A 27821-nucleotide genomic window follows, 5' to 3' on the forward strand; every position below is an offset into this window, starting at 1 on the left:
TCCTGTACCCGGTTGAGGAAGTGAATTCGCTGACAGGGCTGGGTTCCGTGAGGGAGGCGAAAGAAACATAATTTACCTGGTGGGGATAAAAACAACAACAGTATAGAAGAACAAGTTGTGCAAGCACAATAAAACGTACGTGTAAAGCATATTTCCTCTCCGAGATCGTCACTGAGCGCCGCAGACATGGTAAGGCCGCGGAGAAGAGCTGGAGGAATGGGTCGTTTTTGGTGGGGCTGCTAAGGGATATTAGCCAGCTAGCATGCTATCTGTCCTTTTATAGGAAGTGCTGTGTTGCGTTTCGACAGTGGCATATACATTCATATAAATGATCTACCCACAGTTAGCTAAACGACCTAGCTATGAATGTTACTCCGATTTTCATTGTTAACTAACTAGCCAGCTTGATGTTCCGCGCGCAGAATAAAGTTACAGGATGTTTTGGATTGAGAAACTAGTTCGGGGATTAAAGGGGTCTCACTCTCGCTACCCCCTCTTCTTGCACACCCCATGGTTAAAATAGTACAAGCGCTGGGTTGCCTGTCGCTAAAATCGGCCTGCTCCGCCCCTTCTCTCCAGTGGATTTGAGGCCACAACTCAACTTTTCATTGACTTCAACAATGTGAATTACGTGTTCAGTATCTTTTGTTCTTTACTGACAGTGTAACTTTTTGAAAAACACGTTTAATAATGTAACTGTGAAATTGTTTCATGAAATAATTCACTAACATCCTTTCAATGTTAGGCATATTGTGGTGCACCTGACAAAATATATTCAACCACCATTGCATGGTAATTCAAATCAAATCAAAGTTTATTTGTCACGTGCGCGGAATACAACAGGTGTAGTAGACCTTACAGTGAAATGTTTACTTACAGACTCTAACCAATAGTGCAAAAAAGGTATTAGGGGAACAGTAGGTAAGTAAAGAAATAAAACAACAGTGAAAAATAACAGTAGCAATTATTTTTACGATATAGGCCTATATTATGGGGCAGGTAGCCTCGAGGTTAGAGCATTGAGCCAGTAAACGAAAGGTTGATTGTTCGAATACCAGAGCTGACAAGTTGAAAACATTTTAACAAATCGTTCACTGTGCCCTTGAGCAAGGCACTTAACTCAAATTACTCCAGGGATGCTGTACAATGGCGACCCTAGCTATGACCCCACTTCCTGCAGGGGAGTTGGGATATGCAAAAAAACATTACCATTACATACTTGTTTATTATTATTTTGAAATTCCTAATGGCTTTAAACACTTGAAGTAATGTGGCTGCCTTGTCACCAACAAATCTAACTAGCTACATTCTCACATCAAACTCCACTCTACTCCTTTTATGAATGTTGTACACTTGGAATGAAGGTCTGATACATTATAATGGAGAGCAGATGGCTTGTCTCCCCAGCCACCCGCTGACCTCATCCATCATGTTGTTCCATCCTCGCTGCTCTTCTCGGCCCCCAGGGCAGTTGGTCCAGCAGTGTTTACACCGAGACTAGGGCGTTGGTAAACAGTGTCAGGGAGTGCAGGTGTCGGCTGAACAAGGCTGATTCATCTGCCTAGAAACAACCCAAAAGTGTGAGAGAGGGCATGCAGTACATGATCTGAAAACCTTGGCTGTGTTCAGGAGAAAGCAGACTGGAGTTTGTTTAGGGAAGGAATGATTCTGTCTGTGTGATTCTCCTATAGCCAGCTGCTCCGGTTTCATCTGATGACTTGGCATTTGATTTTTGATTTATTAGGATCCCCATTAGCCGACGCCAATGGTGACAGCTAGTTTAACTGGGGTCTGACATGTATAACGAAAAAGACTTTCGGCAAGACTTTACAATTTGCATACACATGTTAATGTTTTTAAATGTATCTCAGTTACACATACATGTCAGTACATACACACAACAAGTAGGTCAAATGGGGGAGAGGCGTTGTGCCGTGAGATTCTGGTTTTTGAAACCAGGTTTTCTGCACTAGTGCTATATAAGATGGAAAGGAGTTCCATGCACTCATGGCTCTGTGTAATACTGTACTTGTCCTTGAATTTGTTCTGGACCTGGGGACTGTGAAAAGACCCCAGGTGGCATGTCTGGTGGGGTAAGTGTGTGTGCTGTGTGTAAGTTGCCGAAGCAAACAATTTGGAATTTCCCGCACATTCTTTCTTATAAAAACAAGAAGTGACGCAGTCCGTCTTTCCTCAACTCTTAGCCAAGAGAGACTGGCATGTGTAGTATTAATATTAGCCCTCTGATTACAATGAAGAGCAAGATGTGCCTCTCTGTTCTGGGCCAGCTGCAGCTTAACTAGGTCTTTCTTTGCTGCACTTGACTGGACAATATTCAAGATAAGATAAAACTAGAGCCTGCGGGACTTGATTTGTGGAGTGGTGTCAAAAAAGCGGTTAGACCTCTATCTTTACAACCATTGAATCCATATGTTTTGACCATGACAGTTTGCAATCTAAGGTAACACCCAAGTAATTTAGTCTCCTAAACTTGTTCAACAGCCACACCATTCATTACCAGATTCAGCTGAGATCCAGAACTTGGGGAATGATTTGTACCAAATACAATGCTCTTAGTTTTAGTGGGCCACCCATTCCAAAACAGACTGCAACTCTTTGTTAAGGGTTTCCGTGACTATATTAGCTGTGGTTGCTCATGCGTATAAATTGAAAGACATTGAGTTGATTACTGGTATTCCTGTGAATTTGTATATTGGCATTGGTGTGTTTTTTTGTTTGTGAATCAGATGTTGTTTATGAGAACCACCATGTGTTTTGACAGGTGTTCAGTTTGTGTTGTTTCTAGACTTTTAGGTCTCTAGGCTATATCTCAATTTGTTGTCTTTGCATCTCTCAAGATGAGTGTGTTGCTGCACTATTTATCAGTACTTACTAAAATTCTGTTACTTTTATTTATTTAATTGGAATAGGACTACAGTCAGAACTGCGTTAAGTTCAAATTGGATGAATACAAACTTGACTTGAGTTGCTCCAGATTAGAGGTTGACCAATTTATGATTTTTCAACGCTGATACCGATTGATGGAGGACCAAAAAAAGACGATACCGATTAATCGGCCGATTTTTTTTATATATATATATATATATATATATATATATATATATATATATATATTTTTTTTTTATAGAAAATATAGAAAAAATAATGACAATTACAACAATGCTCAATGAACACTTTTTAAATTATAACTTAATATAATGCATGAATAAAATCAATGTAGTCTCAAATAAATAATGAAACATGTTCAATTTGGTTTAAATAATGCAAAAACAGTTTTGGAGAAGAAAGTAAAAGTGCAATATGTGCCATGTAAAAAAGCTAACGTTTAAGTTCCTTGCTCAGAACATGAAAGCTGGTGGGTCCTTTTAACATGTGGTCAGCCTGCCACGCAGTCTCCTCGTGGAGTGCAATATAATCGGTGTCCAAAAATGCTGATTACCGATTCTTATGAAAACTTGAAAACGGCCCTAATTAATTGGCCATGCCGATTAATCGGTCGACCTCTACTCCAGATATCTCTGTCCTGTACATTTCTCAGGGGTTTCATGTTGTGGCTGGCCTGTCCTTCCCTGCATGCTGATAACCTGCTCACCATAGTTCAGAGAGGGATCACCCTCAGGGAAGTCTCTGCTAGGTGGTCCGCTAGCTTAGCTTCTCCCCATTAACAACAATCCTCTCTGTTCCACTGCTAGATCTCCTCAGTAATTGAACATACGGAAAGCTTGTGGAGGGACTGATGCCATGAATCAATCCGTATTCATTCATTCATCCTTCTTTCTGAAGTTCAGTTTAATCACATTTATTTATATGTGCTTGTTTGACAAAGTTGTCAGTAATACAACACAATACAACACGCCTGTATTCAAAAAGCAAGCCTGAGCCCATGGAATTTTGGATCATGGTAATTGGCCAGCCAAATGACAGCAGTCATCATAAAAAAACTTAACAATAAAAAAAGAGACATTTTCTTCTCTCCTCTGCTCCTGACTGCATGTGCCCGCATAAAAATAGAACAAATAAAATGGACGTTCCCATTCAAGTCAATGATGGCATAATGGGTGGACTGGCCGCCTGTGCGAGTTTACCCATAGGAGCAAAGCAGGAAGTAAAAGCAGGAAGTGTACCCATCCATGCTGGGATTTGTTGATTCAACTCCACTGCATTGGAAAAAAAACATTGCATGAGCACAGTTAAAGGTAGACTCAGTGAATTGCCATGCCATGAGCAGCACCGCAGATATTGAGATGGGTGAGATGCAACACCTCGCTCTCACACAGTCACACAGTATCTGGGCATGTGCATGCGATCGCTTCACGCTGTTAACAGCGTGGTAGCCAGGGGACCAAAACAGCGGAGAAGTTGAGACTCACGCTTCAACTCTCATAGTTGTGGAAATTTACCCACTATGCTGTTCACATTTTACCTTTAACATCATTTTTAATGAACATTCTACATTACCGTGGAAATGATTGCATTACAATACCAGGCAGTAATTGTGAGCGTACCCATTACCAGTCAAATTGCCAGGGTTAGAGTTTCCAAGCCATTCCTTTAAACTTAAAAAAAAAGTTATGACTTATTTTATTGAGTCTCATCCATAACTGTCGGTTCTATGGTAATTGTGCCAGTAAGAACAGAGTATTGTAATGGATACTCATTCTCCACAAATTAGTCTTTAAAAAAAAATTATAACTTATCTTTCCTCACAAAGGTTTGTACTCAGTTTTATAGCAGAGGAAGTAGGAGAGGCAGTGGAGTGACTCGTTCACATCCTTTTGGTATAGGTTTAGTCACATTTTCAGTTGATGGGAACTGTTGTCTTCATTTATGAGCTCTCAAGCAATCAAATAATTTACATAGGACAACATTATTTTAAGTCTTTCTAGATGCCATAAAATGACTGGCCTGTATCAATAACTGGAGGCTCCACAGCATTGCCTTATATGGTAACCAGTCAATCTGTCTTCTAACTACCATGGTAACAAAATGTTTTTCATGTTTGACCCTGTCCTAAAGCTGAGTTTTTAGCCAGGGCCCAGTTGTAGATTTAGACACTCCCCTAAAGGAATCTACCATGTGTTGTAAAGTTGCCTAGTGTACTTGATAGACCTATCACATACACAACAAGGCTATTTAGGGGCAAATCCAGAACTTCCTCTCTCATGCCACTTAGTTTTGCTTTGATAAAGGCCGTTACTGAAACCATGAGCAGCTAGTTCCATGACCTATGTAATCTTAGGATGCAGTGAGTGAGTGTATGGCTATTGTTGTCAAGGTGTGAATGTTCTCTACATACCCTAGTCACGGCATTGCTCGGCCCTGTCGTATCTACTGTAAGAATGTAACATGCATCCATCACTGGCTGCCTCCTCATTCTGCTGGGGCTGTGTGGGAGGCCGGAAACTTTTTTGGCTCTGTTGTCAATTCAATCTATTTTGGTTGATTAAATGTAGACAGTGATGGGGATGCATTTTAAACTAAAACATTTTAAAGTTCATTTAATCTCCTTTTTTTAAAGATTCATGAAAATCAACTGTTAAAACAGCCAGCTTCTTATATGTTCCAAGACCAGCTTAAACTGTTGACTCTTTCTGCAGGGTTGAACTTGGCAAGGAACAAGTTCATGTAAAATGAACAGTGAAACACACATTTTCTCTTGTAAAATAAAAAAAAGTTGACAAAAAGCAAGTGGAACTTGCTTTTAGACTTTCTTTTGCAGAACTATACATTTTGTGTGTTGGAATGTGTATCAAAAGCTGACTCTTATTTTGTGTGTTTCAGAATGACCAGCAGCTGGACTGTGCTCTGGACCTGATGAGGCGTCTTCCTCCCCAGCAGATCGAGAAGAATCTCAGTGACCTCATCGACCTGGTGAGTCTCCAGCAGAAGACAACCTTATAGGGAGGGGCACTCAACATGTACGGCACTTACAAATGACCTGATGATTGGCGGAAAAAATTAAGACAGTTGTGGGAGCTGTTTTATTAGACTTCAGTGCAGCTTTTGACATTATCGATCATAGTCTGCTGCTGGAAAAACAACCTGTTTATTTTGCTTTACGTCAACTCTTGATCCATGATATAGCAGAGATCTGTCTAATGGAAGCGCCTCCAACATAATCAAGTCTGTAGTTGTAGCGAACTGAAAAGAGGAGCTACCCGGGGATGTGTGTGCTTTGGGGACCTTTAACTTCTTGTGGCTGCAGGGGCAGTATTGAGTAGCTTGGATGAAAGGTGCACAGAGGTGCCCATAGTAAACTGCCTGCTCCTCAGTCCCAGTTGCTAATATATGCATATTATTATTCGTATTGGATAGAAAACACTGAAGTTTCTAAAACTGTTTGAATGATGTCTGTGAGTATAACAGAACTCATATGGCAGGCAAAAACCTGAGAAAAAATCCAAACAGGAAGTGGGAATTCTGATGTTGGTCGATTTTTAACACAGCCCCTACAGAACACATAGTTGGATATGGATGAGTTTGCACTTCCTACGGCTTCCACTAGATGTCAACAGTCTGTAGAACCTTGTCTGATGCCTCTACTGTGTAGTGGGGCTGAAGGAGACAGGAAATAGTCAGGTCTACCATGACCTGGCCATGCTCTGACCATGCGCGTTCACGTGAGAGGGAGCTCTGTTCCATCGCACATCTGAAGTCAATGTAATTCTCCGGTTGGAACGTTACCGAAGATTTATGTTAAAAACATTCTAAAGATTGATTCAATACATCGTTTGACCAGTGTCTACTGACTGTTACGTAACTTTTTGACATTTCGTCAGCTTTTAGTGAACGTGCTTTCTGACTTTGGATTTGTTTACCAAACACGCTAACAAAAATAGCTATTTGGACATAAATGATGGACATTACCGAACAAAACGAACATTTCTTGTGGGAGTCCTGGGAGTGCATTCCGACGAAGATCAGCAAAGGTAAGTGAAGATTTATAATGCTTTTTATGAGTTTTGTTGACTGCACAATTTGGCGGGTACCTGTATGGCTTCCTTTTGTGGCTGAACGCTGTTCTCAGATTATTGAATATTGTGCTTTTGCCGTAAAGCTTTTTGAAATCTGACACAGCGGTTGCGTTAAGAACAAATGTATCTTTAATTCTATGTAAAACTTGTATCTTTATTCAAAGTTTATGATGAGTATTTCTGTAAATTGATGTGGCTCTCTGCAAAATCACCGGATTTTTTTGAACTACTGAACATAACGCGCCAATGTAAACTGAGGTTTTTGGATATAAATATGAGCTTTATCGAACAAAACATATATATGTATTGTGTAACATGAAGTCCTATGAGTGTAATCTGATGAAGATCATCAAAGGTTCGTGATTAATTTTATCTCTTTCTGCTTTTTGTGACTCCTCTCTGGCTGGAAAAATGACTGTTTTTCTGTGATTTTTGCGGTGACCTAACAAAATCGTTTGGTGCTTTCGCTGTAAAGCCTATTTGAAATCGGGACACTTTGGTGGGGTTAACAAGATTACCTTTAAAATGGTATAAGATACATGTATGTTTGAGGAATTTTAATTATGAGATTTCTGTTTGAATTTGGCGCCCTTCACTTTCACTGGCTGTTGTCATATCATCCCGTTAACTTCTTATGGCTGCAATCCCGTTAACAGAAAGTGACTGGCAGAATGGGTGTTGTATGTGGAGGATGAGGGTGAGGGCTGCAGTAGGTATCTCAGATAGGGGGAGTGAGGCCTAAGAGGGTTTATAAATATGCATCAACCAGTGGGTCTTGCGATGGGTACACAGACAACCAGTTTACAGAGGCGTATAGAGTGCAGTGATGTGTCCTATACGGATCATTGGTGGCAAATCTGGTGAAGAACATCTAGCCACACGAGAGCACCCTTGCCTGCCAATCTATTAATTACGTTTCTGTAATCTAGCATGGGTAGGATGGTCATCTGAATCAGGGTTTGTTTGGCAGCTGGGGTGAGAGAGGAGCGATTATGATTGAGGAAACCAAGTCTATACTCCCAAGTACTTGTATGAGGTGACTACCTCAAGCTCTAAACCCTCAGAGGTAGTAGTCACACTGGTGGGGAGCGGGGCATTCTTCTTACCAAACCACATGACCTTTGTTTTGGAGGTGTTCAGAACAAGTTTAAGGGCAGGGAAAGCTTGTTGGACACTAAGGAAGCTTTGTTCTAGAGCGTTTAACACAATATCCGGGGAGGTGCCAGCTGAGTATAAGACTGTATCAGCTGCATATAAATGGATGAGAGCGCTTCCTACTGCCTGAGATATGTTGTTGATGTAAATTGATAAGAGAGTGGGGCCTAGGATCGAACCTTGGGGTACTCCCTTGGTGACAGTCATGGGCTGAGACAGCAGAGGTGCTGACTTTATACACTGCACTCTTTGAGAGAGGTAGTCAGCAAACCAAGCCAAAGACTTCTGCGACACCAATACTCCTTAGCCAGCCCACAAGAGTGGAATCATCTACCCTATCAAAAGCTTTGGCCAAGTCAATAAAAATAGCTGCACAACATTGCTTAGAATCAAGGGCAATGGTTTCATCATTTAGGACCTTTAGGTTGAGGTGACACATCCATAACCTGAGCGGAAAGCAGATTGCATACCAGCGAGAATACTATAGACCTCAAGAAAGCCAGTCAGCTGATTATTGACAAGTTTGTCCAACACTTTTTGATAAACGGGGCAAAATTTAAATTGGCCTATAACCGTTAGGATCAGATGAATCACCCCCTTTTTAACTTCTTATGGCTGCATCCCACTACATGGATCAATATGACAGCAGCCAGTGACAGTGCAGGGCGCAAAATTCAAACAGAAATCTCATAATTAAAATTCCTCAAACATACATGTGTCTTATATCATTTTAAAGGTATTCTTGTTGTTAATCCCACCAAAGTGTCCGATTTCAAATATGCTTTTCAGCGAAGGCACTACAAACGATTGTTAGGTCACCATCAAACCACAATAAGCACAGCCATTTTTTCCAGCGAAATATAGCAGGCAGAAATAGAGACCAAATTAATCACTAACCTTTGAATATCTTCATCAGATGACACTCATAGGACTTCATGTTACACAATACATGCATGTTTTGTTAGATAAAGTTAATATTTCTATCTAAATCTGAGTTTACATTGGTTACATTCACACGTTACATTCACTAGTTCCAAAAACATCAAGTGATTTTGCATAGCCACATAGTTTCAACAGAAATACTCATCATAAATGTAGATGATAATACAAGTTATACACATGGAATTATAGATATACCTCTCCTTAATGCAACCGCTGTGTCAGATTTCAAAAAAACTTTACGGAAAAAGAAAATCATGCAATAATCTGAGACGGAGCTCAGAACAATAGCCATATTAGCCGCCATGTTGGGATCAACAGAAACCAGAAAATATATGATAAATGTTTCCTTACCTTTGAACTTCATCAGAATGCAGTCCTAGGAATCCCAGGTCCACAATAAATGCTTGATTTGTTCGATAATGTCCGTTATTTATGTCCAATTAGCTACTTTGGTTAGCGCCTTTGGTAAACAATTCCAAAGTCACAAAGCACCTCCACTATAACGTGACGAAATGTCCAAAAGTTCCGTAACAGTCAGTAGAAACATGTCAAACGATGTACTGAATCAATCTTTAGAATGTTAACCTTTCTGCGCACAGATCCCGATTTACGGGATCATTTCCCTAAACAACTGCTGAATTGCAGGGTGCCAAATTTAAAAATATTTATAATCATGCAATCACAAGTAAAATATACCAAAACACAGCTTAGCTTGTTGTTAATCCACCTATCGTGTCAGATTTTGAAAATATGCTTTACAGAGAAAGAAATCCAAGCTTTTGTGAATGTATCAATCAATGCTACAACAGCTAGCCCCAAATTAGCATGGTCACGAAAGTCAGAAAAGCAATCAAATTAATCGCTTACCTTTGATAATCTTCGGATGTTTGCACTCTCGAGACTCCCAGTTACACAACAAATGTTCTTTTTGTTCGATAAATATTACTTTTATAACGCGCAATCCAAATGGCGTTTTTTTTATGTTCAGAAAACTACAGCCTCGTTCCGTTCGACAAATTCCAAAAAGTATCCGTAATGGTCGTAGAAACATGTTAAATGTTTTTTATAATCAATCTTCAGGTTGTTTTTAACAAACATAATCAATAATATTTCGACCGTAACCTATTCAATAAGAGAGAAAAGGAAAATGGAGAGCTCCCCTCTCGCGCACAGGCACTATTCAAAGGACACCTGACTACTTTTGAAAAATCTCGTTAATTTTTCAAAATAAAAGCCTGAAACTATGTCTAAAGCCTGGTCACAGCCTGAGGAAGCCATTGGAAAATGAATCTGGTTGATACCCCTTTAAATGGAAGAAAGACTGGCCAGGAAACACAGATTAAAAAATATATATATATCGTTTCACGGACCAAAGTCCGTGTTGCCCAGCAACAGCCCCAAAACATCACTGCTCTAGAGGAGATCTGCATGGAGGAATGGGCCAAAATACCAGCAACAGTGTGTGAAAACCTTGTGAAGACTTACAGAAAACGTTTGACCTCTGTCATTGCCAACAAAGGGTATATAACAAAGTATTGAGAAACTTTTGTTATTGACCAAATACTTATTTTCCACCATAATTTGCAAATAAATTCATTAAAAATCCTACAATGTGATTTTCTGGATTTTGTTTTCTCATTTTGTCTGTCATAGTTGAAGTGTACCTATGATGAAAATTACAGGCCTCATCTTTTTAAGTGGGAGAACTTGCACAATTGGTGGCTGACTAAATACTTTTTTGCCCCACTGTATGTAAACTTCTGACCCACTGGAATTGTGATACAGTGAAATAATCTTTCTGCAAACAATTGTTGGAGAAATTACTTCCATGCCCTGCTTCTAGTCCACTTACCAATATCTGAACGAGAGCCTCATTGAAATTGCAACAAGCGGTTCTGTGAAAATTTAATTTAATTAGAAGCCACTGCCAGATTTCCGGATTGGGCTGCGCTCAGTTTCTTGCCTTGGCAAATTTTAAGACCCTGCCCTTTGCAACCACTTACCTATGTGAGAGTGGATTCTCAGCCCTCCCTATCATGAACACTAAATACAGGCACAGACTGTGGAAAATTATTTTAAGACAGCTCTGCAATGTTGTATTGGAGAGAGTCTATGTGCCTTCTTTCAAGCACACCCTTCTCATTAACCTATGTTCGTCAAATTGTGAATAAAGTTTTATGTAAGATGGTTAAATACAGAGCAAAATTATTGTTTATTATTATTTGTACCCTGGTCCTATAAGAGCTCTGTCACTTCCCACGAACCAGGCTGTGACAAACGCACACTCATTCTTTATATTTAATAAATGTGTGTGGCGCGCAGGCTTACAACGATGGCAATAAACATTTGGGAGTGCGCTGAGCATGGTGCTGGAGGGGGTACGCAGGTGGAGGTTGAATGTTTTGAAGGGCTACGGGACTAAGTTTGAGAACCACTGGTGTAGATGAATACTTAACATATTTACATGTATTGTTATGCGGAAGCTCGTATCAATCAAAACTGATTGAATTGTCATAGCTGTATTTCTGAACTCCATGATGTGTACATCTCGGTGGTGTTAGGTTGCAACGACCTTGGGCGGAGTGTACCTACGACTACATCGAGTCTCAGTCGATACGAGGGAAGAGTCTGTGGTTGTATTTGGGTAACATTTTATCTGAAAATGTGGATTTCAACAAAAGAAAAGCACATAGCTACAGAGGACAAATGGGTGCACAGTGAGGGTTTTAAAGCTAGAATTAGTTGTAATTAAAACTGTAACAAAGCACCTTCCCCGCTTCTGTTTCGGTAAAAAGCTGAGGAACTGGCCTGGAGAAAGGGCAAGGGGAATACCTAGTCAGTCGTACAACTGAAATGTGTCTTCCCAAATCAGAGGGGTACGGAGGCCTGCCTTAATCGACATCCACATCTTTGGCGCCCGGGGAACAGTGGGTTAACTGCCTTGCTTAGGGGCATAACGACAGAATTGTACTTTGTCCGCTTGGGGATTCGATCCTGGAACCACTCTAAAATTCATAACAGAGCTATGGATGCAAGAATTTACCATCCATGCCATTTAAAATTAGTTTAACCATGTTTTTAGGCTATACAGTGTTTGTTTGCATTCATATTGTTTACAAACATTGCAAGATTATTTTGCGCTCTGATAGGGTACGAAAGTTAAACTAAACTCATGAGGCATGAATAACTTATATTCTTCAAGATTCATTGGGTGTATATAATCATTTATAAGTCCAAAAATAGATGTAGCAATTAACATTTTAAGGAGTATCGACTGACAGCGACTCGAAGTCGGAGATACAGTCCACACACTCATCTCAACTTCATTAATGTACATTATGGAGTTGCGGAACTCTGCTAGCTTATACAGACTTACAGTAGACTACCTACTAACAGCCAGGACTGTGCTTGAATTCTCCCGTAGTGCAAAAACATCTGACAGATTAAGCTGAATCAGACAGCTGAATCAAACCACACATTCTCTAGTGATTGTTCTCCACATTTTTTGGGGGATCATATCCGTTTTTCCCTTCAGACCCTCGTCTGCTCCTCTTCCTTTCTTCTCCCCTTTGACAACTCACTCCCCTGGGCACCAGCACTCTCCTTGACCGCCTCAGCCCGCTCCTCTGTATCTGGTTGTTAGCGCTCATTAGCAACGCTGTCAATCACTCAACATGAGCCCATTTAGCCCCTCCCTCTCCTTACACTCGCTTCTTACGGTTGAGAATCACCTGAGCTCACCTCCTCTAGCGTCACCATTTCCCCCTCTATACTGTTCTGTCCCCCCAACCATTCTCTTTCCTCCTTGATTCTACTTTCTACCCCAGTTTCCCACTTCTGCCTGCCTTCTGTCCCCCCTCTGTTTCTGTGTGTCTGGCGGTTGCCAGGTGTGGGGCTGTGTCCGTGGAACAAAGCAGGCATTGTCTCTGTGTGTTCTGATGGGGGGGGGGGTCCATGTCACTCTGAGTAGTCATTTGTACCCCTTTATCCCCTGAGACTGTCATTCTAATTCTTATTCTCTCCCCCTCATTTCCCTGTCACCTTCTCTCCCACTTAGCAAGTAGACATGGAATGAGGGGAAAATTGGTTTAACCTCATTTCCCCCTCATTCAGGGACATCATATGCCAGCTTTCTCTCGTCTCCTTGTCATCTTTTTCTCACGCACGCTATGCCCTCTCTCAACCGCTACAGTCTAGCCCAGCTTTTGCCAAAGATAACTTCTTTGTCCCCCCCGTTGTCTCGCGTCGGAAGAGGAACTCATCTTCTGAAAATCACTGCTCTCGGTAGCTATGTTGCACTGGCTACTACGGCAAACTATGCTCCAGCTAGCACCCTATTCCAAGCTTGTTTGAATGGCCATAGCTAGTTTGCCAGCTTGTTGAAGTTGTACGGGGTTGTCCTCAGAAATCTACATGTTTTCAAAAAAAAAATTATTGAACCTTTTTTATTTAACTAGGCAAGTCAGTTAAGAACAAATTCTTATTTATAATGACGGCCTACCGTGGAACAGTGGGTTAATTTCCTTGTTCAGGGGCAGAACTACAGATGAGAAGAAAAAAAAAAGAAAAAAAAAGTTTTTACCTTGTCAGCTCAGGGATTCACTCCAGCAAACTTTTGGTTACTGGCCCAACGCTCTAACCCCTAGGCTACCTGCCGCCCGTATCTGACTCTGAGAGCTGCCACTGTGCCTCACTACTGTGCAACATTATCTTGTTGGCCAAATATTACAGAGAGCAGTCAGCTGTGCAATAGAACTCGGCGCACGAATCACGGCAGAACAGGTAATCATGATTACTCATTTGTGTATTAGCTAAAACTTCACTATGCTAGCTAGCTAGCTAGTGGGGCTATTCAGCATTTGAATGTGTGTGAACTGGCGTTGTTAGCATCCTTGACTTTTTGAGACTGGTTCAGCAAGCAGACACTAGCTAGCAAATGTCGTGCACATTACAAATGTCACATTCTGATTCTACTACCACAAAACACCTTAGCTAGATGTAGAATTGGGTAGTGAATATTTGCTCAGGTTTATAGTTTTTGGTAAAATTGACTTTTGAGGATGAAAGGGGGTTCAGGGGGCGATGTCACCTTGCTAACATTTTCAAATATTAAAACAGCATATTGTAGCCGGACTGCTTTTTAGCTATCCCATATGTGTTTATGCGAGTGATCAGTGCAGACCGCAATCTATGTCTACACCATACACACACACACACACACAGACACACCCACACCTAGAGCTGGGCGATATTGCCAAAATAGCGTGTGTATACATGCTCTCTCGCTACGTCGCTCGCACTCTCGCGACGTCGCTCGCTCTACCTCGCTCACTCTCTCTACCAGTAAATTGTTTTTTTGGAACACCTACTCATTCAAGGGTTTTTCTTTATTTTTACTATTTTCTACATTGTAGAATAATAGTGAAGACAAACAATGAAAACACATATGGAATCATGTAGTAAGCAAAAAGGTGTTGAACAAATCAAGATATATTTGAGATTCTTCAAATAGCCACCCTTTGCCTTGATGACAGCTTTGCACACACTTGGGATTTTCTCAACCAGTTTCACCTGGAATGCTTTTCCAACCATCTTGAACAACTTCCCACAAATGCTGAACACTTGTTAGCTGCTTTTCCTTCACTCTGCGGTCCAACTCATCCCAAACCATCTCAATTTGTTTGAGGTCGGGGGATTGTGGAGGCCAGGTCATCTGATGCAGCACTCCATCACTCTCCTTCTTGGTCAAATAGCCCTTACACAGCCTGGAGGTGTGTTGGGTCATTATCCTGTTGAAAAACAAATGATAGTCTCACTAACCGCTAGGCTACCTTCCGCCCCATTATTAGGTAGGTAGCCTACTGGTTAGAGCGTTAGAGCGTTGGACTAGTAACCGGAAGGTTGCAAGATCGAATCCCCGATCTGACAAAGTAAAAATGTTGTTCTGCCCCTGAACAAGGCAGTTAACCCACTGTTCCTAGGCCGTCATTGAAAATAAGAATTTGTTCTTAACTGACTTGCATAGTAAATAAAAAATCCCAAACCAGTTGGGATGGCGTAGCATACTCTGCAGAATGCTGTGGTAGCCACGCTGGTTAAGTGTGCCTTGAATTCTAAATAAATCAGTGTCACCAGCAAAGCACCATAACACCACCACCTCCATGCTTTACGGTGGGAAATACACATGCGGAGATCATCCATTCACACACCGCGTCTCACAAAGATACGGCGGTTGGAACCAAAAATGACCAATTTGCGCTCTAGACAAAATAACAAATTTCCATCGGTCTAATGTCCATTGCTCGTCTTTCTTGGCCCAAGCAAGTCTCTTCTTCTTATTGGTGTCCTTTAGTAGTGATTACTTTGCAGCAATTCAACCATGACGGCCTGATTCACAGTCTCCTCGGAAAAGTTGATGTTGAGATGTGTCTGTTATTTGAACTCTGAAGCATTTATTTGGGCTGCAATTTCTGAAGCTGGTAACTAATGAACTTATTATCCTTTACAGCAGAGTTAACTCTGGGTCTTCCATTCCTGTGGCTGTCCTCATGAGAACCAGTTTCATCATAGCGCTTGATTGTTTTTGCGACTGCACTTGAAGAAACTTTAGTAGTTCTTGAAATGTTCCGTATTGACTGCCCTTCATGTCTTAAAGTATTGATGAACTGTCGTTTCATTTTGCCTATTTGAGCTGTTCTTGCCATAATACGGACGTGGTTTTTACCCAAATAGGGCTATCTTCTTTATACTTGTGACAACACAACTGATTGGCTCAAACGCATTAAGAAGGAAAGCAATTCTACAAATGAACTTTAAGGCACACCTCTTGATGCTAGGGGTCAGATTTTTATTTTTATTTTTTTTATTTTTAATATCGTTCCCAAGGTAAACAAACATTTTCTCTGGCCCAGATCGTAGAATATGCATATAATTTACAGATTAGGATAGAAAACACTCCAACGTTTCCAAAACTGTCAAAATATTGTCTGTGAGTATAACAGAACGTATTCTGCAGACCTGATTAAAAAATATAACCCGGAAGTGATTATTTTAAAAAATAAAATAAAAATGTGTTTCCTGGACCGTCTTTATTCCATTTAAAGGGGTATCAACCAGATTCCTTTTCCAATTGCTTCCTCAGGCTGTGACCAGGCTTTAGACATAGTTTCAGGCTTTTATTTTGAAAAATGAACGAGATTTTTCATAACTAGTCAGGTGTCCTCCGAATAGTTCCTGCGCGCGTGAGAGGAGCTCTCCATTTTCCGTTTGTCTCTTAATGAATAGGTTATGGTCCGGTTGAAATATTATTGATTATGTTAAAAACAACCTGAGGATTGATTATAAAAAAACATTTGACATGTTTCTACGACCATTACGGATACTTTTTGGAATTTGTCGAACGGAACACGGCTTTGGTTTTCTCAACATAATGCGCAACCCAAATGGTGTTTTTTTGTGATAAAAGTAATATTTATCGAACAAAAATAACTTTTGTTGTGTAACTGGGAGTCTCGTGAGTGGAAACATCCGAAGATTATCAAAGGTAAGCGATTTAATTGTATTGCTTTTCTGACTTTCGTGACCGTGCTAATTTGGGGCTAGCTGTTGTAGCATTGAAAGCTACACTCACAAAAGCTTGGATTTCTTTCGTTGTAAAATATATTTTCAGAATCTGACACAATAGGTGGATTAACAACAAGCTAAGCTGTGTTTTGGTATATTTCACTTGTGATTGCATGATTATAAATATTTTTAGTAATATTTTTGCATTTGGCGCCCTGCAATTCTAGCGGTTGTTTAGGAAAGTGATCCCGTAAAAGGGATCCGTAGCGCAGAGAAGTTAATTGAAATGCATTCCAGGTGACTACCTCGTGAAGCTGGTTGAGAGAATGCCAAGAGTGTGCAAAGCTGTTAGGTTCTTATTTTTCAGAGTAAATAACTCTCGAAGCTTTAACCAAGTTTAATCATTCCCAAAGGTTCTGTACAGCTGTAATCAGACAGCAAAACATTTCTTTCTTCAGTTATATACATCCTACTTAAAACACTCCTCCAATCCTTACATTTTATGGCTCCACAGGAAGCTAATAAAGAGGGTAACAGGATAACAAACCTTTATTACTCCCTTAAGAGAATCTGTCCTCACCTCCTGACCTCAACACATTCCTTCATCTAATCCACAGATGTCCATTGTTTTTCTTCATAAAACCATTAACTTCTGACATAACCAAGTCTCTTTCATTTCCTATCTCAATGATCAAAGTTTAGCCGATTCCAACACTGTCAAGGCAAAGGGTGGCTCTTTGAAGAATCTCAAATATAAAATATTTTGGTTACTACATGATTCCATGTCATTTCAAAAATGTTGATGTCTTCACTATTATTCTACAATGTAGAAAATAGTAAAAATAAAGAAAAACCCTTGAATGAGTAGGTGTTCTAAAACTTTTGACCTGTACTGTATATACACTACCGTTCAAAAGTTTGGGATCACTTAGAAATGTCCTTGTGTTTTGCGGGTACTATTTAATTTAGCTGCCTGTTGAGGACTTGTGAGGTGTCTGTCTCAAACTAGACCCTAATGTACTTGTCCTCTTGCTCAGTTGTGCACCGGGGCCTCACACTCCTCTTTCTATTCTGGTTAGAGACAGTTTGCGCTGTTCTGTGAAGGGAGTAGTACACAGTGTTGTACGAGATCTTCAGTTTCTTGGCAATTTCTCGCATGGAATAGCCTTCATTTCTCAGAACAAGAATAGGCTAACGCGTTTCAGAAGAAAGTTCTTTGTTTCTGGCCATTTTGATCCTGTAATCAAACCTACAAATGCTGATGCTCCAGATACTCAACTAGTCTAAAGAAGGCCAGTTTTATTGCTTCTTTAATCAGCAGTTTTCAGCTGTGCAAACACAATTGCAAAAAGGTTTTCTAATGATCAATTAGCCTTTTTAAAATGATAAACTTGGATTAGCTCATTCAACGTTCCATTGGAACACAGGAGTGATGGTTTCTGACAATGGACCTCTGTACGCATATGTAGATATTCCATAAGAATCTGCCTTTTCCAGCTACAATAGTCATTTACAACATTAACAATGTCTGCACTGTATTTTTCATCAATTTGATGTTATTTTAATGGACAAATTTGCTTTTCTTTCAATCAAGGACATTTCTAAGTGACCCCAAACTTTTGAACGGTAGTGTATATATTTTAATTGAACCTTAACTTAGTTAAATAAAGAACAATTTCTTATTTACAATGACGGCCTACTCCAACCAAACCCGGACGATGCTGGGCCAATTGTGCGCCGCCCTATGGAACTCCCAATCACGGCTGGTTGTGATGGCCTGGAATCGAACCAGGGACTGTAGTGATCCCTCTAGCACTGAGATGCAGTGCCTTGGACCGCTGCGCCACTCGGGAGCCCGATAAACTGGGTGGTTCAAGCCCTGAATGCTGATTGGCTGAAAGCCGTATATCTGAAAGCCGTGGTCATATATATACCACGGGTATGACAAAACATTTTATTTCTACTGCTCTAATTACGTTGGTAACCAGTTTCTAATAGCAAAGGGGACCTCGGGTTTGTGGTAAATGGCCATTATACCATGGCTAAGAGCTGTATCCAGGCACACAGTTTCCTGTGTGAATCAAGAATGGTCCACCACCCAAAGGACATCCAGCCAACTTGACAGAACTGTGGGAAGCATTGGAGTCAACATGGACCAGCATCCCTGTGGAATGCTTTTGACACTTTGTAGAGTCCATGCCCTGACGAATTGAGGATGTTCCAAAGGCAAAGGGGGGTGCAACTCAATAATAGGAAGGTGTTCCTAATGTTTGGTATACTCAGTGTATTTGTCAATTAAAAGTCTCTTTTAAAGTTTGGCTACATTTTCTGGTCCTTCCCTCATGTCAGCATTGGTTCGGACATGAGGCTGTAGCCAAAATGCATATCTCCTACACTTTCACATGTAGGCTTTTTTATTTATGTACATTAAAAATAGATTTGAATATTATTCCAATGTTTGCTGCTCTGATCCAATTCTGATTGGAGTAATTGTTTGATATTGTGAATTTTATTAAATCTATATTCTTCTTGTCCGTCAGTTTCTTTTACTTGTCCCGGACAAGAGATCATGTCGAGACCTGTGTTTCTATATGTAGTGTATCACCCTTGAATGGCAACAAATTAATTGTAAGTGATTTTAATAGGCTTTCTCCATTCAGATGGTTTTATACTCAACCAAACTATGACAATACTGAATGTGAAGTTGTCCAACTTTTCATTTAATTTAGCACTGTATTAAAATATCGTTATACTGTAGACGATATTGTAAAAATTCAAATCTGTCGATCCATACCGGTTTTCACAAAATATAATTTAGACTAAATTTAAAGACTCAAAATATGTGAGTCATTGCTCTCTGTCTTTAAATGTGCTTGTAGAGTGGGTTGATGGGCTGAGGAAAAAAGAAGAAACCCGCACACTGCTCTTGATAGTTTCACTGCTCTTTAATAAGCTTTACGTATCGGCCTCAAGGCATTCGTCAGAGCATTTGTGGGTTGATAGGGGGGGGGGGGGGGCACATTGATCGGTTCCAAATCATATTGGCTGTATTTGAAATCTGTTGTTCGTAAGTTACTATGGTACCTGTTCAAATACACTGTGTATAAAATTGTACAGTATGCTTAAAAAAATCACTGAGTAAACTTAAGAGACCTTTATTTTTTGAAAGTGTTTTGGAGAACATTTGACTGTTCATGTACACTGCCTTCAAAGTATTTTTACCTCTTGACTTATTTCACATTTTGTTGTTACACACACACACATACAATACCCCCTAATGACAAAGTGAAAACATGTTTTTTTTTAAATAAAATAAAAGGAAATAATCTCATTTACATAATTATTCACATCCCTGAGTTATAGCTGTGAGTCTTCCTGGTTTTTTTTTAAGAGCTTTGCCCACCTGGATTGGACAATATTTGCACTTTATTTTTTAAATATTTTTTTATTCTTCAAGTTGTTTGTTGATCATTGCTAGACAGCTATTTTCAAGTCTTATTTTTGCTGATTTTTATTTATTATTATTATTATTCAATTCTATTTAGGCCACTCAGGAACATTCAATGTCGTCTTGGTTAGCAACTCGTGTAAATTTGGCCTTGTTTTAGGTTATTGTCCTGCTAAAAGGTGAATTTGTCTCCCAGTGTCTGTTGGAAAGCAGACTGAACCAGGTTTTTCCTCTAGGATTTAGCCTGTGCTTAGCTCCATTCCATTTATTTTTATCCTAAAAAAGCTAGTTCTTGCTGATTACAAGCAAACACATTAGGGATGCACAATATATTTGTGAACATATTTCGGAATCGGACGATATTAGCTAAAAATGCCAACATCGGTATCAATGTCTAGTTTAACACAGATGTTAAAAACCGATGTCAAAGCTACCGTGCATACCTATATAACGTAGGTACATGATGTAATAGTGCCACGTAAGATTTTGCGCTACACATCATTCCTAACCTAGCCCACACAATGTCTGCTGTGTGGATCAAGCAGTCAACAAGTCGAGCAGTCATTTTGAAAGAGTCAGAATTTCAGCGAGACAACTCAAAGGTGAAATCCATTAAAGCCAAGATAATGGAATTCATTGTCAAGGACAATCAACCGTTCTCTGTCGAGGGTGTTCGCCGACTGGTCGAGCACCTGTATACTCTACCAAGTGCGCTATTTTTCAGATGTTACCTACCGGAGTTACACTGCTTTTAGCTTCACAACATGCATACTATGGGATGCCGTTTGGGTCTTTGCGTGTCAAAAAAAGATACAGGAACACTGTCAAAGCTGTACAAAAAAGTCGGCAAACACCGGCCACGAACGATGTTTACGAAACCGTGTTTGTAATAAAGCATCATTTGTTCGACCACATCTTCTGGGGTAGCTATCTTTAGCTTGGTACCTAGCTAGCACCAATACAACCAGCCTGAAAACATTGACCAGTAGGAACTGCAGATCCATCCTCAGTTATCTCCTATCACAGCCATTAAACTCTAACTGTTTTAGTCACCATTGGCCTCGTGGTGAAATCCCAGATCGGTTTTCTTCCTCTCCGGGAACTGAGTTAGGAAAGACACCTGTATCTTTGTAGTGAATGGGTGTGTTGATACACCATCCAAAGTGTAATAACTTCCCATGCTCAAAGGGATATTCAAAATCAGCTTTTTTTTACAATAGGTTACCTTTTTTGGGGCATTGGTAAACCTCCCTGGTTTTTGAGATTTAATCTGTTTTTGAAATTCACTGCTTGACTGAGGGACCTTAAAGATAATTGAATGTGTGGGGTACAGAGATGAGGTTGTCATTCAGAAATCAAGTTAACCACTTATTGCACACAAATGAGTCCACTCAATGTAATATGTGACTTGTTAAGCAAATGTTTACTCCTCAACTTAACCCCTTTGTTATGGCAGTGAGTACTTATTGACTCAAGCCATTTCAGCTTTTCATAATACATTTTTCAACATTTTGTAAAACAATTCCACTTTGACATTATGGAGTATTCTGTGTAGGCCAGTGAGACAATCTCAATTTAATCAATTTGAAATGCCGAACAAAACAAAATTTTTCAAAAGTCAAGTGGTGTGAATACTTCCTGACGGCACTAAGTTTGCGAGAAGGTCTGCGTGTAAGTTCGTCAATGAAAGTGTGTGTGTGAGCATGTCGAATAGTATCAAGTGTGTTGTTGGAACATGTCGCGAGAACTTTCTCTGTCTGTGTCCAGGTGCCCAGTCTGTGTGAGGACCTACTCTCCTCTGTGGACCAGCCTCTGAAGATCGCCCGGGACAAGGTGGTGGGGAAAGACTACCTGCTCTGTGACTACAACAGAGACGGTGACTCCTACAGGTAGGACTGACAACCTGCAGCTCCTCCTTTATCTCTACCTTACTTCCCTTCCCACATATCCTTCTCCTCAGAAACCATGCCTGGTAAAAATTAATGTCATTACAATTATTTGTTTGTCATACATGAACATTTGACCACACACAAATGATGGACATCCGTTTGGTCACAAAGGATTGATTTTGGATTTTCTCTTGCTCATTCTTGTTTCTCAGATCCCCATGGAGTAATAAGTATGAGCCACCCATCGACGATGGTGCCATGCCATCTGCCCGCCTGCGCAAACTAGAGGTGGAAGCCAACAATGCCTTTGACCAGTATAGAGACCTGTGAGTACCAGTATGCCGTTGGTATGACCAAGTCAGAATGTGAAAGGAACAGACGGACTCATTATTGACACTTTAGAGTATCGTTACACCACAGTAATACCATTTATACTGTTATTATAAAGTGGGTCGTTTGGATCCTCAATTCTCATTGGCTATGCCATGTCTATGACGAAAATAAATAACCCGGTAATACCACCAATGAGTCTTATCATAAATATCCAAGCCCTCCTAAGAGGAGACAGGTAGCCTAGAGGTTAGAGCATTGGGCCAGTAACCGAAAGATTGCTAGATAGAATCCCCGAGCTGACAAGGTAAAAATCTGTCGTTCTGCCCTAGGCAGTTAACCCACTTCCTAGACCGTCATTGTAAATAAGAATTTGTTCTTAACTGACTTGCCTAGTTAAATAAAGGTTCAATTAAAAAAATATATATATATGTATTGTGTTGTCAGGTACTTTGAGGGTGGCGTATCATCTGTGTATCTGTGGGACTTGGATCATGGCTTTGCTGGGGTCATCCTCATCAAGAAGGCTGGAGACGGCTCCAAGAAGATCAAAGGCTGCTGGGACTCCATCCATGTGGTGGAGGTGCAGGAGAAATCCAGCGGACGGACCGCTCACTACAAACTCACCTCCACCGTTATGCTGTGGCTCCAGACGACCAAGACTGGGTCTGGAACCATGAACCTGGGTGGCAGTCTGACAAGACAGGTACTTGCATACAACTGTGTGTGTGAGAGGATGTGGGTGGGTGGGTGGGAGGGAGGAACGGGTGTGTGGGGGGGGGGTGGGGGCGGAACAGGGGTGGTGTGTGTTGTGGGGGGGTTGGTTGTGTGTGTACATGCTCTCGTAATCTGTCTTGTTTTGTAATCTGTCTCTTGGTTTACTTGTTGCAACATATTTCCACTGTTGGACTGTACAATACCCTCATCTCTCTCTTCCAGATGGAGAAAGACGAGACAGTTGGAGAGTCTTCCCCACATATTGCCAACATCGGCCGCCTGGTGGAGGTGGGTAGAACTACATCTACTATATGCATGCAGTTATGCACACTCACTGACATACTGTATAGAAAATGAAATACAGAAGTATCATTTACACAAGTATTCACACCCTTTTGCTATGACACTCCAAATTGAGGTCAATTTCTTTTGATCATCCTTGAGATTTCAACTTCATTGGAGTCCACCTATGACCAATTCAATTGTTTGGACATGAGTTAGAAAGAAACACCTGTCTATATTAGGTCCCACAGTTGACAGTGCGTGTCAGAGCAGCAACCTTACTATGAAGTCAAAGGAACTGTCCGTAGATCTCAGATTGTGATGAAGCATATATCTGGGGAAGGGTATAAAACAATTTCTAGAATTGCAAAAAAAATGGATTTTGGGAAATGCAATAAAATATGGAACTACCCAGACTCTGCCTAGAGGTGGCCGTCCTACCAAGCTGAGCAACCGGGCAGGGAGGTGACCAAGAACCCAATGACCACTCTGACAGAACAACAGAGTTCCTTGGCTGAGATGGGAGAACCTGCCAGAAGAACAACAAGTCTCTACAGCACTTCACCAATCTGGGGTTTATGGGAGAGTGGCCAGACGGAAGCCACTCCTAAGAAAATGGCACATGACAGCACGCCTGGAGTTCGCAAAAAGACATGTGAAAGACTCGGATCACAGGCAAAACATTCTGTGGTCTGATGAGACAAAAATTGAACTCTTTGGCCTGAATACAAAGTGCTCTGTCGCAGAAAACCAAGCACAGCTCATCACCTATCTAACACTATCCCTACCATGAAGCATGGTGGTGGCAGCATCATGCTATGGGGATGCTTTTCAGCGGCAGGGACTGGGAGACTGGTAAGGGCATGGCTTCAGAACAAGAATGTGAAAGTCCTTGAGTGGCCCAAACAAAGTCCAGACTTGAATCCCATCTAATTTAACAGAGCTTGAGAAAATCTACAAGGAAAAATGCAACCCTGATACAGACATATCCATGATGAAAGTTGTAATCGCCATCAAGGGGTGTGAATACTTATGTGAACTAGATATCTGCATTTCATTTTCAATGTGTGAGAAATTATATTACTGTATTGGTTTACATGGGGTTACTTTAGCATTATTTCAGCTAAGGAATCCATGTAAACCACCATGTGCGTGCGTGTGTGTGTAACTGTATAAATTAGCAACAAATCCTAAAAACATGTTTTCACTTTGTCGTTATGGGGTATTGTGTGCTGATGGGTGATCAAAAATAATCAATTTTGAATTCAGGCTGTTACAACAAAATGTGCAATAGGTCAAGGAGTATAAAACATTTCTGAAGGCACTATCTATTGATATGGATATCACAAGATTAGTGTTATGTCAATTCATTTTTCTAACCTCAGGATATGGAGAATAAGATTCGCTCCACTCTCAACGAGATCTACTTTGGGAAGACCAAGGACATCGTCAATGGTTTAAGGTACGTGAGTGCGGACACACACACTTGTCACATTGATATAAAGTCACTATATTCTGCTGCAGATGCTCCAAGTCTCAGCACACCTGACATCCACGTCAAAGACGGGTACTAATGGGCTCCTGCAGTCTCCTACTGCATTTCTAGTTAGGCCTCTTTCAGCCACACGCCTGTTTTTAACCTTGGCTACTACAGCTCATCTGTTGACTGGGATTTTCCCTCATTTTTTTCTGCCATATTGTGTTATCTGCTTCCCATGTCATTGTCTGTTTTTCAGTTCTACATTTTTCAACCTTGTTTATTTGCTTCCATTTCCCTCCTCCTTCCCCTGCCCACTCTCTTCTCTATGCCCACTCGTCCCTCGTCTGTCTGCCTGTCCCTCTTCTTCTCCTTTTCTCCTCTCCCCCTCCTCTCCACTGTGGTCCAGATCTATTGACTCTCTGCCTGATAACCAAAAGTACCGGCAGCTCCAGAAGGAGCTGTCTCAGGTCCTTACCCAGCGCCAGATCTTCATTGACTAAGGCCAGAGGTATCGTCTGGCATGGGACAACAGGCTGTGTGTCTGTGGCGTTGGAGAAATGTGTGTGCGCGCTTGCATGTGTGGTATGGTGTTTGTGTGATTGAGTGGTTTCCCAGAAAGTTGCAACACGCTGACATTGTTTCTCAAGGAGCGTTTGTTGCAGCTAAGCCAACCGTGCCAACATGCAGTTTGAGACAACCAACTGCATGAGGAAGAGTCCTAGATGATAAACTTACCTGACTAAACATTTAATGTTGATTGCACCTAAGTGTCTGGAGTGTATTAACCCAGCCATCTTCTCTCTACAGTGAGAGTTGGAGACAATGTGATATCCTCACAACTTGTTGTTTAAAAATGAATTTGCTCTATATCTCTACCTATTTGTCTTCTATCTACCCATCTTATTTGCTTTCTCACAAATTCACTTTTACTGCATCTATTAATTGAGTTCCAAATAGGCCCCTATTCCCTTGGCACTCCTGTATATCTGAAACTATTGTAATGTGTTATGGTACTTGCTTCACCTTAGCTTCTGTGAGGCTGAGTGAAGCTTTTATCATATTGCTTAGGTTTTTATTTATTTATCAAAAATATCTACAGGAGTGCTTAGGGGAGTCGGTGTTACAGGTTGATTTGGAATCTAGTGTATATTTAATCTGTCTCACTCCCTCTTCCCTGACAGGAGTGTTCAGACCCTGGCTGACAAGTCGAAGCAGGAGGCTCTGAAGAACGACCTGATGGAGGCGCTTAAACGCAAACAGCAAAGCTAGAGATGCTATTTTTTATTTTATTTTCCTCTTTCTCTCTGTTCCCCTCGCACTATCTCCACCTTACTCCAACCATCTTTTTTCTGTTTCTGTTTGTACGTCTCTCCTTCCATGCCTGTTTCAGTGCTGCACTGTTGTTCATTTGTGGAAAAAACAAAAAGGAGAAAATGCTTAGCCTTTTGTGTTTTTGTTTATTTTCACGCATTGTTTTGAGGCATCTCATTCGCTATCAAGCCATTCACCCACCCTGTCTCTCTCTCTGTCTCTCTCATGTTATGAATATTATGATAGTATTCTTAAGGTTAATGATAATCTTACAGTTTTACCGCAATGTTTATAATCCCTATAGCTCTGTCACAGCTGGGTCTGTTTTGAATGAGTGACATCAGCTTCTCCCCTATCCTCTGGTTAGGGGACAGAGTCAGATACAGACTGTACTGTAGCTTGGCTGGGCTAACAAATCGTCATTCATTTCCACCAACGTTTTCTTTCTTGTACCCATTATATCAGTGTCTGTGCCACCACCTTTCTTGAAATATAACTGTCATTTTTCTGGGTGATGTAATGGCAAACGGAATGGGAGAGGGTGGCCCTAGATATTATGTATTGTAAGGATTGGTTAATGGTTTGACCTTCGTCCCACTCTTACCCGCATGCGTTGTGAGTCTGAAAGCATTGGATCCCGGGATGGAGCTGTAGACCTCTAAAACATGGGGAGGGACTGTTAAGTTCACTGTGTATACCCATGTCATTAAGTCCCCCTCTTACACTGTGTATAATGTGACGATTTGCATACCTCTGTCTCTCTTTCTCCCTTTCACCTGGTCTATGTTGGGGGTCACAGTTTTGTCTTTTTGCGTCTTGAAGGAAGCTTTTGACCGTTTCCGTTTTGGGGGGAATCTTTTTTGTTGTATTTTGTTATTTTGTAAGCTAATGATTCATATTGTATTAGAGCCTCCAGCAACAATAAAAACAGTAAAAAAAACTATTTATTGTAATATTTTCACTTTTGCTTCTTTTCTGCATCATGTCCATCACTCACAAGGTTGAAACTTTTTGCTCCAGACTTGTTCTTGGGCTATCTAAAGATTATGATTTAATTAAACCAGTTATCTAGAGATGACCAATGGAAAAATGTTAGGTTACTGTGCTGTGACAGTGATGGCCAGCTTCAGCTATTATTAGTGACATCAGGGCACTGGGCACAGCAGTTCAGCTCCACACACTGCATGTGTTATTTTCCCTCACATCAGTAAATGTAAGCATGCACTTATCACTTTCTGGTCTTCTGTTACTTGGTTGGTAGAGCATGGCACTTGCAATGCCAGGATAGTGGGTTCGATTCCTGGGACCTGCCAAACGTAAAACGTAAGCGCGCATGACTGTGTCGCTTTGGATAAAAGCATCTTCTAAATGGCATTATTATTGTTACTCAATCAAGTTTATTTTATATAGCCCTTCGTACATCAGCTAATATCTCGAAGTGCTGTACAGAAACCCAGCCTAAAACCCCAAACAGCAAGCAATGCAGGTGTAGAAGCACGGTGGCTAGGAAAAACTCCCTAGAAAGGCCAAAACCTAGGAAGAAACCTAGAGAGGAACCAGGCTATGAGGGGTGGCCAGTCCTCTTCTGGCTGTGCCGGGTGGAGATTATAACAGAACTATGCCAAGATGTTCAAAATGTTCATAAATGACAAGCATGGTCAAATAATAATCAGGAATAAAAGTCAGTTGGCTTTTCATAGCCGATCATT

The 27821-nt window shown here is 40.8% G+C and overlaps 1 protein-coding gene across 1 annotated transcript; it reads left to right on the forward strand.

Moving 5' to 3' along the window:
- capzb (capping actin protein of muscle Z-line subunit beta) lies at positions 1-27055 on the forward strand. Its single transcript, XM_039015937.1, has 8 exons — positions 1-189; positions 5803-5892; positions 21871-21992; positions 22205-22318; positions 22770-23028; positions 23262-23327; positions 24707-24783; positions 25983-27055. The coding sequence occupies exons 1-8, from the start codon at positions 187-189 to the stop codon at positions 26068-26070; spliced, it is 819 nt and encodes a 272-aa protein (XP_038871865.1). The 5' UTR covers positions 1-186; the 3' UTR covers positions 26071-27055.
- The last annotated feature ends 766 nt before the right edge of the window (positions 27056-27821 follow it).

The sequence above is a fragment of the Salvelinus namaycush genome, chromosome 20 (assembly GCF_016432855.1).
Source record: "Salvelinus namaycush isolate Seneca chromosome 20, SaNama_1.0, whole genome shotgun sequence".
Classification (NCBI taxonomy): domain Eukaryota; kingdom Metazoa; phylum Chordata; class Actinopteri; order Salmoniformes; family Salmonidae; genus Salvelinus; species Salvelinus namaycush.